This window comes from Periplaneta americana, chromosome 7 (assembly GCF_040183065.1).
Source record: "Periplaneta americana isolate PAMFEO1 chromosome 7, P.americana_PAMFEO1_priV1, whole genome shotgun sequence".
NCBI lineage: Eukaryota > Metazoa > Arthropoda > Insecta > Blattodea > Blattidae > Periplaneta > Periplaneta americana.
The window spans coordinates 150,620,513-150,633,894 of record NC_091123.1 but is presented as its reverse complement, the minus strand read 5'-3'; the positions used below and the strand labels follow the sequence as shown (position 1 = coordinate 150,633,894).

General features: G+C 34.5%; 1 protein-coding gene across 1 annotated transcript in view; it reads left to right on the top strand.

Annotated features, from left to right (window-relative positions):
- LOC138703589 (sorting nexin-4-like) overlaps positions 1-13,382 on the top strand; it is a 34,404-nt gene that overhangs the window by 8,178 nt on the left and 12,844 nt on the right. The window contains exons 2-8 of the mRNA XM_069831601.1: positions 309-415; positions 1,542-1,758; positions 2,788-2,893; positions 7,249-7,358; positions 8,170-8,307; positions 10,306-10,516; positions 12,027-12,159. Coding sequence (XP_069687702.1) covers positions 309-415; positions 1,542-1,758; positions 2,788-2,893; positions 7,249-7,358; positions 8,170-8,307; positions 10,306-10,516; positions 12,027-12,159 — 1,022 coding nt within the window. The remainder of the gene's footprint in view (positions 1-308; positions 416-1,541; positions 1,759-2,787; positions 2,894-7,248; positions 7,359-8,169; positions 8,308-10,305; positions 10,517-12,026; positions 12,160-13,382) is intronic.

Genomic DNA, 13,382 nt, shown 5'->3' with positions numbered 1-13,382 from the left:
CCATGGACCATGACATCCAGGACTGGATCTAAGCAAACTACTAGCTCAGGCATACCGTGACTCAATTTGCAGTGCATGGCTTTCACCATAAACTGTGTGTAATGAAGTGGTTTCATATACCAGGCTATGGATGCTCGTGTGAACTGTGCAGGAAAGAGTGTGACGTATTTCATGCAAAGATTCAGGGGCGACTCACAAAATTCTGTGGGGCAGGATAATTTACGTTGTATATTGTGCACATTTATTTATTTTTATCATCTTGGTGATACTGGCATATTGGTTTTAATAATTAATTTTGTCTTTTCTAGGATTGTATTCTGGATCACATGGAGATATGTGTGACAGAAGCTGAAAAGAGAGAAACAGGGGCTCTTAACATAAGGGACTTCTACACCGTTTATCTGATAGAAACAAAGTGAGTATTTTACATTATTATCTAATTTAATACGTTTCTCTCTGCTACTACTCTACACATAAATGCATAGTGTTCTGCCAAATGGAGGTCTTTCACTGCAAACTCAGCATTCTCCCAATCTTTCCTATTTTCTGCCTTCCTCTTAGTCTCTGCATATGCTCCATATATCTTAATGTCGTCTGTCATCTGATATCTTTTTCTGCCCTGAACTCTTCTCCCGTTCACCATTCCTTCCAGTGAATCCTTCAGTAGACAGTTTCTTCTTAGACAGTGACCCAATCAATTCTTTTTTCTCTTTCTGCTCAGTTTCAGCATCATTCTTTCTTCACCCACTCTTTTCAACACAGCTTCATTTCTTATTCTGTCTGTCCATTTCACACATAATGACAGAATAGTAAGGGAAAAATGTTGAAGTGCTGACCCGTCTGTATGTTTCAGATGTAAGAAAAGTTAAGTTGTTGTTGAATTGTGGTTGTAGGCCTTGTTGTGTGGTATGTAATAACATTATTTTTGACTCTTGAAAATTAAAGCAAGTTCAAATAAATACAATGGAGCTTCTGTTATTGGCTTCGACTATTCTCATTTCTACTAATCGTCGTTTGCTATTTGATACCATTAAATTCTATTAAGTTAGTATTGAAACTTTGCTAATTGTTTTTTGCAGCACATTTCTGTTATTGTAAGTAGAATCGTTGCATCTCTTTTGATATAGACTTAGTGATAGTTTCCAGTCTTGTTTATTTATGTCAGTTTTATATCTTACAGTCATTAATCTGTAGATCTTTTGTTTGGTTGCAAGTTTTACGTTCCTGTACATAATCATGACATTCTTTAGCCCACAGCTGTTATAATGTAAGAATTTAAAGAGTGTATCAGCTGTTAATTTCAATGCATAATTTGGATTACAGACTTGGGGACCCATTTGAACACGTGACTTGGTGATTTTTTTTTAATATGACAGCATTTTTGTTAAAGACTTGTAAGAAATGTAGTGGATTTAATAATTTTTGGTTAAACTGACTTAATATAATAATCATCGTTGTGAAACCAGTGTTTCCTTTCCTTTGTTTATCCATTTTATGTTTTTCCAGTTGAAGAATTAAAATATTATTCATAATATTTGCAGAGTGACCGATCTGGATTGGAATGGTGCTGTTAACAAACTGAGTTCATTATGGCGGCGCTACAGTGAATTTGAACTTCTACGAACATATTTAGAGGTGACTTATCCTTACGTTGTGCTACCTCCACTGCCAGAGAAGAAAGTGATGTATGCTTGGCAGAAAGTTGCTTCCGATACTTTTGATCCAGATTTTGTGGATAGGCGTCGAGCAGGACTTGAGGTGAGAAAATATAAAATTAACCTTAAATTCGAATTTGATGTCAGTTTTAGTAGATGACACGATAGGACTTCAGGTAAAATTTTGTTGACCATTTTTCCCCCATATTGAATTTTGACACTGAATAACCTGTACAGTTGAAAGCGTCATTAAATAAAAGCGTCATTAGCCTACTACTAATGAGCCACATGGCGTGGGAATAATGCTTGAGGACTTCAGTCCTGTACTTTAAATAACAAGTGATACCTGCCATTGCCCATAATAACCATTAGGCCTACAGTTAAGTATAAATTTTGTGTTGGTGACTCATGGTGGTGATGGAAAGTCATACGGTACTGTTCTGTTACAGTAGGTTTACTGTTATTAAAACATTTTGGCTACAGGTATACTGTATCCCAGATAGTAGCAAGCAGATGCTCGTCTGAAGATGACCCGCAACAGGAGTCGTCATTGGAAATAATGAATTATCTAGTTTTATCATTTTTCCTGAAGTAGATTTTGAAAAGTTTAAACATATTCAGTAAGATTAATTCTCTGGTTTCCTGGCAAGGGGTGAGAAAGGCTGCGCAATTGTTTAAGGTACACTACGTACGTAAGTGTTAATAGAACTTCTGCACTTTCTTGAAATCCTTCACTATTTTTTTTTTTCAAATTACCGGGACTGTAGATTATGATTGTATGACAGTTTTTATATTTCAGGTAGCTAATTTACTTTGTGTCAGAAAATAAGTGACTGTTGCTTAAAATAGTATAAACTTGCCGAACATGTTATAATGTATTCAAGTAAACTCTGATTTCTATTTTCATACTCATTTCCATGGATATTGTTCTGATAAGATGTAGCCTACTGTACTAAATTTTAGTGTCAGTCATTTGCTTTAGGTGATGTAAGTTTAAAACATGACTGTCATAAGAGATTATATTTTCGTCATAAAAGTGCAGTTAATTAATTTGTGGTTCTTTGAATGTAATAAGTTTACGTGCATTTGAAAATATTTTGTCTGCTAATATTTCAATTATGTATTTTTGCAGAATTTTTTGCTTCGTGTGGCATCACATCCTATTCTTTCATATGATCGTCAGTTCATTGGATTCCTGCAGCAAGATGAGGGCTGGAGAGAAAGTATTAAAGACACAGGTTAGAGTAATAGCAAAATTATATGTAATAACAATAATAATAATAATAATAATAATAATAATAACGTGCACTGCTATGGAATAACGGTTGGCACATCTGACAGTGAAATGAGCGGGCCTGAGTTCAAATCCTGGTTGGGAGAAGTTACCTGGTTGAGGTTTTTTCCGGGATTTTTCCCCAACCCATTGAGAGCAAATGCTGGGTAACTTTCGGTGCTAGATCCTGGACTCATTTCACTGGCATTATCGCCTTCATCTCATTCAGACGCTATATAACCATAGCAGTTGAAAGACCATTATAAAATAACTAGACATCGGATTTTTAGGCACTAAAAATTGCAGTTTTAGGCGCCTAAAATAAGCTCAAAATTTGTAAAATTAGGCTCTATTTTAATGAAAATAGGCATTTTAGGCACATCAAGGTATCATACTTATTTCTTTCACTGAAATTTTTAGTTATACACTAAAATACGCACAAAAAAGTATGTTTAAACATTAAAAAAGAATACTATATTATATTTATAAACAGAGCTGCACAAATTTAATATATTGAAACTAATGAAATAATGATTATTGATATCAAGATTACTCATTTTAAGTTATTGAAATTCAGTTCCATGCTCAGACTTTATTATAATTATCTGCACAGTACACCATCAGAATTTTTTCTAAATTCTCCACAGTTAACCTTTGCCTTTTGTCACTGAGAATCATTTTGAAAGCAGAAAAACTTCTTTCAACCGAAACTGATGTGAGAGGCGCAAATTTTAAATTAGGTACAATAGAAACATCAATACTTACTGGAACATTTACACTTTCCCCCGATATCACTCTTGATACTTTTTCCAACAATGAAAATCCTACATTCTTATTTAATACGTTGTCCCACTTATTTTTAACTTTTTTCCCAGTTTCGCCCAAAGCAGAATGTATGTTCACTTGAGCTTCCTTTACTATTGCTATTTGGCTACAAAGAGATTGTTTTTCACGTTCTAATTGTTCAATGCTTGCAGGTATGAAAGAAAAGTTTGATGTTATGTAGGCAATATCGTTTTTCACTCGTGAGTCATTCAGACAATCTTTCACTGCTTTCACACACACTGCACTATCAGTTTCAGGTAATTTATCAATAACTGTGACCACTTCTTTAAAATACTTAGAATAATACACCACTGACTGAATCCAGGTTCCCCATCGTGTAACAACCGGCTGAGGTGGGAGTGGGATATCTGGAAAGTTCTCTCTGAATATTGAAATCCTGGATGGGGCTTTACAAAAACATTTTTTTGTGTTAGAAATAAACGAATTGACAAGAGGAAATTCATTCCGGATTGTTTCAGAAACCCTGTGAAGGCCATGTGCTAGACAGGTTACATGCGTGAGGTTAGGATAAAATGTTTTAAGAAGTGGAGCTGCAGCAACCATGTATGAGGCAGCATCAGTACAAAACAACAGAACTTTAGAATCGTCTATATTACCTGAGTATAAAGACTGTAGGCCTTTATTCACAAAATAAGGAATGGCTTGGCTATTCACTTTCGAAAGTTCCTTAACACATACGAGGTGTGGAATCGAAGGTCCATCAGGACTAAGTTTTCCTACTACCATATTTGCTATATACCTATTCATAGGATCTGAGGTTTCATCCACAGAGACCCATATGTAAGAATCACCTATATCCTCCCGAATGGAAGCTAAAGTTTCATTGTATATTCTGTCTAAGTAATTTTTTCTTAGGGTCGACTCAGATGGGATATTTTGTTTGCAGTATTTTTGTAAAAACTGTCTTAAAACCGGATTTTCAATTGCATTCCAGGGAATGTTAGCAGTAACAAACGCTCTGGTTAAATCAGCATAGAAATTGCTGCTGAGATTGGATGAAGTAGGCTGTGTTAGTAAAGTTTGTTGCAGTTGATTTTTCTGCTGAGCTTTAGCCTTATGAGCCGCTCCTTGCACATGCTGCTTTAGGTGGCACTTCTTTTCTTGCGAAATCTAAAAATGTAAAGTAAACTGAATTAAAATAAAATCCTAATTGTTGTATTGCCGTATTTCTATCACAAAGTTAGTGGGTTCGAACAATCAAAATTTTAATGACTTGCAAATACTTTAACTATCGGAATTTAAAAGGTTAAAGTGTAGTGGTCTTAAAAAGAATTATACCTCAGGATAGCTCAGTCATTGTATAAATATTATAGGACTACTCATTAAAATTAATAGAATTTATATATTTCAACTATTGTTACATACCTGTTTGCTACAAATCTTGCAGAATATTATTTTTCCATCATAAGTGAATTCTGAATATTCTGTTAGCCATTGCCGGATCAATGTAGATTTTGCACTTATATTTTTCGGCATTATCGCGTTAAACTTCACAGGAAAACGTCCTACCGCTCAAAACTTCTCAACACAAATAAGGTGAGGGAAAGAGCAACTGTTAACGAGCATTCAAATGAACTGTTGTTATTGAGATTCAATTGGACAAAAATACAAAGTTCCACTTATTGTTGCATTTCCTGGTAGTGTTAACACTAGGAGGGCCATTCTTTTAAATATTTTGTAACGGTTTACCCTACTAATTCGCAGTTTTACGACTTTTCATAAATATTTCAAAAACACTCTTTCTCCAAAAATTGTGATTTTATGACACTCTGAAGGGCAGTACAGCTAATCGGTTTCAGACCGAAAACAGTCATTTTTATAGTATAGTATATCTCTGAATCGGTAGCAGCACATGTTGTGATTGTTGCCTGCTTCAAAACTAAGGTTGGTTCTTTGTCGGCATTTATGCCTCCAAACATGTTAAATTCGGTGAAATCTATTGCGAGTGTCGTGAGATTCAAAACATTTTGTTTCCTTTATCAATGGTTTCATGGCCGGTGTGAAGCAAACTTTCCACTTTTTAAATGCCTTAAATTTCGCAGTGAATGCATGTATAAATTATAAAAAGTAAGAGTAAAATGCGAAACTTTACAGTGAGTTAGGCATTTTTAGGCGAATATTAACAAATTAGGCTCTAATAACCGTTTTAGGGCATTTTAGGGCACTATAAAACTCTTTGAATACCTTTCAATTTCCATGAAACACAAATATTAATAATTATTTTTACTTTTCTCCTAAAGAAACAAAATAGGCATTTGCCCTAGAATCCGATGTCTGAAAATAACCAATTAAAAATAACAGTAATAATAATAGTAATTATTAATTAATTAATTTATTTATTATTGATTGATTGACTTAGAATTAAAATGTAGACTTCTCTCTGGCATCTTTAAATTCATTGGTTTGTCTAAACAGTTTGATTCATAAGACCTAGCCTAAACATTTATTTTGTTTGACCAGATGAAATGATTAGTACCATCTGTGGAAACTGAATATACCACTTTAAAATGTATACTGTTTATTTATTAATTATTCATCATCAGTAGCACTACAGCCCATTGTAGACCTCGGCTTCCGTTAGGAGTTTCCTTCATACTACACTCCATCTGCTTTTGATACCAAGCTTTATGTAATGTGCTACAGAGTCCATCCAATGGAGCCTAGGTTTTCCTACTCTCCTCCTCCCATCAGGCTTAAATTCCATAATCCTTTTTCGCATCTTACTCTCGTTCATTCTTATGACGTGACCGCCCATTTCAGTCTGGATATCTTGATTACTCTCTTTACATCGAAAGATTTATAGAGTGGTATAATTCTTGGTTATTTCTTATTTTCCAGCTTTCTCTTTCCTTTATGGGTTTACTATTATTGCTGAACTATTTATTAATATATTTATATTATTAATTGTTTATTAATTACGTTGAAATTTAAAATAACACTCGCTAGTAACTTTCATTTCATGAACGATGACAGCTTCTTCTTATGCAAACGATGTGAAAATAACAGTTAGAAAGTAACTGCCAGCTTTAGTATTTGTCAGTACCGAAATTCGAAACAAATTTGGCAAAAGAAAATGCAACGTAATAACTAGAAAATCACTTTAATCTCTAGCATTTGTAGTAATGGGGGCAAAATGGTTAGGTTTCACACTTAGGGTATAAAGTAGGAAGATTCGGACTATAGTCCCAGCAGTTCAAAAGAATGTTAAATAAAGTGACAAAAAAGTCTTTCATCTGCCGTATTTAAGTTCCATGATATTCTGTTTATTTGTAGTAGGCTCAACTGATTATAGGCATATAAAACTCGAAAAGAAAAAAAAAAAAATTCAGGTGGATTGAATACTCACGTCATCTCACCAAAAAATTGTTAAACTCTTGACTTGTTCCACATCTTAAAGCTTGAGTGCTAGTGTAACATATATGGAATACAATAAATTAAATGGAAAGAAAAGAATGAAAATGTTTTTTTTTTCAGGCTATTTGCAACTTGCAGAATCCAAGTTGAAAGCCCTCAGTGTAGCTGTGAGACTTAAGCAGCCTGATAAGAGATTTGAAGCAATAAAGAACTATGGAAATGAATTGCAGGTACTATTGCTAGTGAACGAGTGACATGCTGTTTTCTTTTGTATGCATGAGTTATATGTTGTGTGACAGAATTTTCGTAGCAAAGTTATAATAAAATAATAGTGTTTATTGCAATAATGTGTACAGTATAGGGTTGCCAGATTTTCAGATTGAAAATAAAGGAGGTTTTGGAAATTATTGTAGGATTGCCAGGGTTTCGAACTGAAAAAAAAAAGTTAGAAAGTGCCTAAACAACCTGAATACGAAATTACCTTTTAAATGTCAATATTATGTTCAAATACGTTTACTTAGAGTAACATTGAAAGCACTATGTCAATGTGAGAAACACTTTTTCTCAGAATAGTTTTATGACAGTGGTTATTGACATCAATTATATGAGCTTGGTGTTGCTTATACTTCAGTGCTGTTAACAGTAAATTGTGTTAGAATTGTACTTAAATAAGTTTTATCTTCAATTTCAACTTGTGCATGAATTGATTTTGAATGATTGCTAGCCCAGTGAAGCTGGAGCTGCCCCTTATATTTAAGAACTTTTGCACTTATTACAGAAATATGCATTTATGTGCAGCGTAAAACTTTACTACTTTATTTCAAATAGTATGAAACGTGTTATTTTATGGCTATATATGGTTCCCTTTCAAAGTTTAAAATATGGCAACATACAAAAAATTGTCTCACATATATCCATCGGAATATCATCTCAGTAAGCCACCATTATTACTGCCTGTGTTTGATCCTGAGTTGAAAATGGAGCCTGCTTCCTAACATGTTTAAAGCTCTCTTTGATAAGCTCATCTTGGTTCTGCTGTAGAGTAATTTGGGCAACCTGCTGCGTGTGCGTGCCAGGATGGTGGAGCGACTGTATGGCATACACAAGCTTCATGCCAACTATGGTAGAGTCTTCAGCGAGTGGAGTGCAAAGGAAAAGGAAATGGGAGATGGACTGCAGGTATGTTACTAGTCAAATACACAGCTTCTTCAGAAATGATCAGCATGAAGTGAGATTCATTTTCGTAGAGCTAAACTGACTGCCATGTGAAGTTGTTTTCTGTTGTTATATCATCCCTCATTTCATTGCTTCTTATTGCAGTGACGCTAGTATTTTCTGCTAACAGTGTAGGAATATTGAAACATGGGAAGGGACTACCAGAAACAGTTACACAGTAGAAACATCTCGACAAGTGAATAATTTCGAGGGAAAAATTGTTCCGGGGCCGGGTATCGAACCCGGGACCTTTGGTTAAACGTACCAACGCTCTCCCAACTGAGCTACCTGGGAACTCTACCTGACACCGATCCAATTTTTCCCTCTATATCCACAGACCTCAAAGTGGGCTGACAACCGTCAAGCAACCAACATTGAGTGCACACTGACTCTGTGTGACTTAAATTGTGGTTTTCTGTTACTTACAGTGACGTGTATTATGCAAATCAAGCTTTCAGGTATAACTCCCTGTAAAGTTAATTTGAATAATTTCGAGGGAAAAATTGTTCCGGGGCTGGGTATCGAACCCGGGTAGCTCAGTTGGGAGAGCGTTGGTACATTTAACCAAAGGTCCCGGGTTCGATACCCGGCCCCGGAACAATTTTTCCCTCGAAATTATTCAAATTAACTTTACAGGGAGTTATACCTGAAAGCTTAATTTGAATCTCGACAAGTGACTGATTACCAGGATTAGCTTAATATCAACTGAACTATTGATGCTATTGCCTATACTTACTTATGATAGAATTCGATTATGTTACAATAGTAAATTGCTTTCCATGTGCATTCAAATGATGGTCAACTGGACAAAAACAAACTTTGTCACATGAGTTAAATTAGGTGATCCATGTAACATTTTGTGCTAAATTCAAATACACAAATAGATTTTGGCATCACTCATATTTATGTGAATTCATTGCTGTAAAAATTACAGTAAATTCGTGCATAATATAAAACTGACACTGTCCAACATGATGTTAAATATTCATGCATGATACTAGACTAACAGTGTCCAACATGGTGTGAAGATTTTTTTTGCGCTGTGTTATAGATATAGGCACATGCAATGTTTCGTCTTGTCATGAAATAAGGGAAGGTAAGTCTGTTGGAACCATTAGTACTAGTCCAGTGCAGAAGAATACTCATATTATATAACATTTTTCTGTAGATAACAATGAGATCTACTACTGCCATCCAGCAGTTATTTTCCATAAAAGTTCATTATCTTATCTTGAATATATGTCATTCAGTTTTTTCTAGGAGTTCTCAAAATGTTTAGCTTTCATTAGTGATACTATTTTTCGACATGTTTTCCTTACTCTATTAACTGATTTGCGAAAATCTTTCCTTCAGATGCAGAAATCTTGTCTCTCCAGTTCATTGATGTGACAGCATTTTAATGAGACTTATACTGGATTGTATTTATTGGTTCTGTAATCTATAATGTTCGATAAGTACCATACTAATGTAGAATTACAAGAACATCCACTAATGCTTATGGTTCGACAATGAGTTCTCTAGATTATACATAGGTCAGATTTGGTTTATTAAGAAGTTAATGCTTCATTAGTGAGCTGTAAACAAGTTAGCTACCAGTTTCCGGAAGTAAAAGATGAAGATTGGTTTCCTTATATTCCAAGATTACCTAGGAAACATATTGTCATTTGAGCTTGTATGATAAAACGAATAAAATTACAGTATATTGTTGTCATATTATATTATATATTTACAAAGGAAAAAAAATTAAGGCTGCCTACAATAATTCGTACCGTCAGTTCTATTCTTTGACGGACTTCAATAGTGCCATATTTTATCTAAAAGTGGAGAAAGAGATGAAAATTCACAGTGATATCTGCTGCATATGCCATAAGATTTACAGTCTCATATCTCGATTATCATGTAAATGATTAAATAATAATCACATATAGGACTTTTTCCAAAATATATTTGTGATTATTTCAGAAAGCTGGACATTATCTGGATTCACTGGCTGCAGGCATTGACATGCCACTGGAAGAAGAGGAGCTGTTTGCAGATCAGCTGAAAGAATATCTATTCTTTGCTGGGGCCCTCCAGGCTGTTTGTCGACGTCAGGAGATGCTGCAGTTACAGCTAGAAAGAGCAGAGGGGCAGGTGGCCTCTCGTACTACAGAAAAGGACAATGTCCAGAAAGGTGAGCAACATTGTTGTACATGTCACATATCACTGTAAGCAATAGTAAAGTGTACAAAACAAATATAGCTTTATATTAAATTATAATATTGGAGCCTTTAAAACATATTGCGTCCTGAGGCAGTTAATTTTTGTAAACATTGACAACACCAACCACAACTTCAACATAAAAATAGACATGGAAATCCTACATATTGAGCCAAAAGCCAGAAACTGAACACATTAGAACAAGACAAAATATAATAATAATAATAATGCTTTATTTATTCTGTCAGAATTAAGCCATGAGGCCTTCTCTTCACTCAGCCAAAGAATAAAAAGGAAATACATGATAATTATAATGTTAATAAAAAAAAGGTTACAGATATACCTAAAACAATATGCATAAGGCAGAGGATTATCGAACTTAAATGCTTACTTAAATTAGATGACAAATTAAATTACATGATTACTTTATGAAGTAGTTACAGTTATGAATTATAATATATACTCTGGGTCACTGTTCATTCTAAAATAAGATGTTTCACCTTGAACTTGAAAGCTTTTAAGGTCAGGCAGCTCCTAACATCTATAGATAATGAATTCCAAGAACGGATAGTATACAGACATACAAAAACATATCCTCAACACAACTAAATTTCAGAACGTACACCCTATTTGACACAACACTACCAATCATAAACGCACATCCGCCAAGGCACCAAGAAAAAGAAACCAGAAACAAATGCAGGACCTCATAAGAAATCTGAAGATGACGGATATCAAGCCAAAACTAACCATTAACTTAGGTAAAATACTGTAATAGTTTTAATTTACATAGGAACATTGTTTATATAACAAATTCACCAAATCATTAACAGTATATATCTTTGAGACTGAAAGACTTAAGGTCAGTGGAACAATCAGTGAAGAGATGGTGTAATCAGTTTTTGGAATCCTGAAGAAGAAATGGACCAAGAAAAGGCTTAACTTGTGAAGTTATTAATGTCTAAATATAGGCTTATCTAAGAAATACTAATTGAAGGGTACATGGGAAAAACGATCAAGGTCCATCAAAAATCGAAATTGAGTTAATAATGCTATCTTATAGTGGAAAGGAAGTACTATCATGTGGTCTAGCTAGTAATAAGAAATCATCGTTCTTGACATTCAATACCGGTAACCTAGATGTTGATACAGCGTCGTAAAATAACCCAATAAAATAAAAATAAATTGACATTCCACTACGTCAATTTCTGTTAAATATACACATAACAAAGTATTATGTGCTTAAACTTTAAAATTCGTTTTTCTCGAAACTTTCTAAAATGGACCTTGATCGTTATTCCCGTGTACCCTTTAATTGTTAGTAGCATCTTGAGATATGAGCTAAATACATTCTTGAAATGTCCAGTGCGTAGGGAGTTTCAAAAGCTAACAAAAGAAAAGCATGAACTTGTCTGTTGTGATGAAGTAAATGATTTGTCAGGCTGAGGCTTTACTTAATTTATGCTTTGTTTTGTTTGTTATAGGGAAGTCTGGATTGATGTCACGTCTGTTTGGAACTGTTGACACCGAGGAAGTGCGCGAACTGAAGGTGAATCTTCTAGACCAAAGAATTCAGGAGGGCAAGAACAGCATCCGCAATGCACAGGATGAACTGAGGTGCACATACTGTAGCTGTTACACTGGAAGAATGTTCATGTGGAATTGTGATCCTGTTTCTTCCTTCTGTGGCTGTAGTGTACACAGTTTAAGGCTAGAATGAAGTCACAGTTGTTGGTTCAGATTCCTCTTAGAAATTATTTAATAGTCTTCTCCAACTTGAGGTTGCCTTATGAGAAAGAGTAATAAAATAAAGTTAAAGACACAAATAGAAATAAATCGTGAATTAGAGAATGACAATAAATAGTGTTCATATAACAGTTTCTTATCAATGTGATGTTCTGTGTTTTTTTGATTGATAAATTTAAACGCAAGCATCGAATTTCACCAGGACATCTAAGCAGGACGGACAAGCTTGTTACGAAACCACACAATAACACATATGGGCGAATCCAGAAATGCATATAGAATGTTAGTCGGGAGGCCGAAGGGAAAAAGACCTTTGGGAAAGCCGAGACGTAGATGGGAGGATAATATTAAAATGGATTTGAGAAAGATGGGATATGGGTTCTCTAAAAGCCATAAGTATTAGGTTTGCCATGAAAATATAAGAACGCGAAAATGAAGTATGTATTTATTATTAAGATGAAATTCGTGAAAATTCGAAGCTGCACATGCTTTTCCCAGCATGTGCTAGTTTCAGTGAATTGATTATGCGTGGAATGGGAAATCCATTCACAGAGAGGAGAAAGTACTGTATATGAGTCAATTTCCATCTCATGGGTGGTTGTGCCAAAGGAAGAAACGGAACATTTTAAACAATGATCTGGTATGAAAGCTGGGACCGCACTGAATATAACTACCCTAAAGATTCTTTCAAACTAAAAATATTTTGATGTAAATTATGGACCAATTGTCACAATTTGAGGACATGATCTATTCCTTAGGAGCAAACAGTCCAAAATAACTGACTTTATTTGTAAAATAAACACATGTTATTAAAAATGCAATTTGAAATGTTAATTAAATGCTATTTCAGTTGCAGATTTTTCTCACTTATGCATTTTTTTTATTAAGACACTTATAAAAACTTGTAAATGAAATTTTATTGTATTATTTTCTCATTGAATTCTATTGTTGTTGTTGTTTCGTCAACTGTCCAAAGACAAGTTGAACCTCACAAATGATACCAAGAAGGCACCACTTATGAGGGAACTAGACCAGAAGATAATGGGATAGGGTGACAATTACTTTCCCCCTTCATTGCATACATTATCGACTAG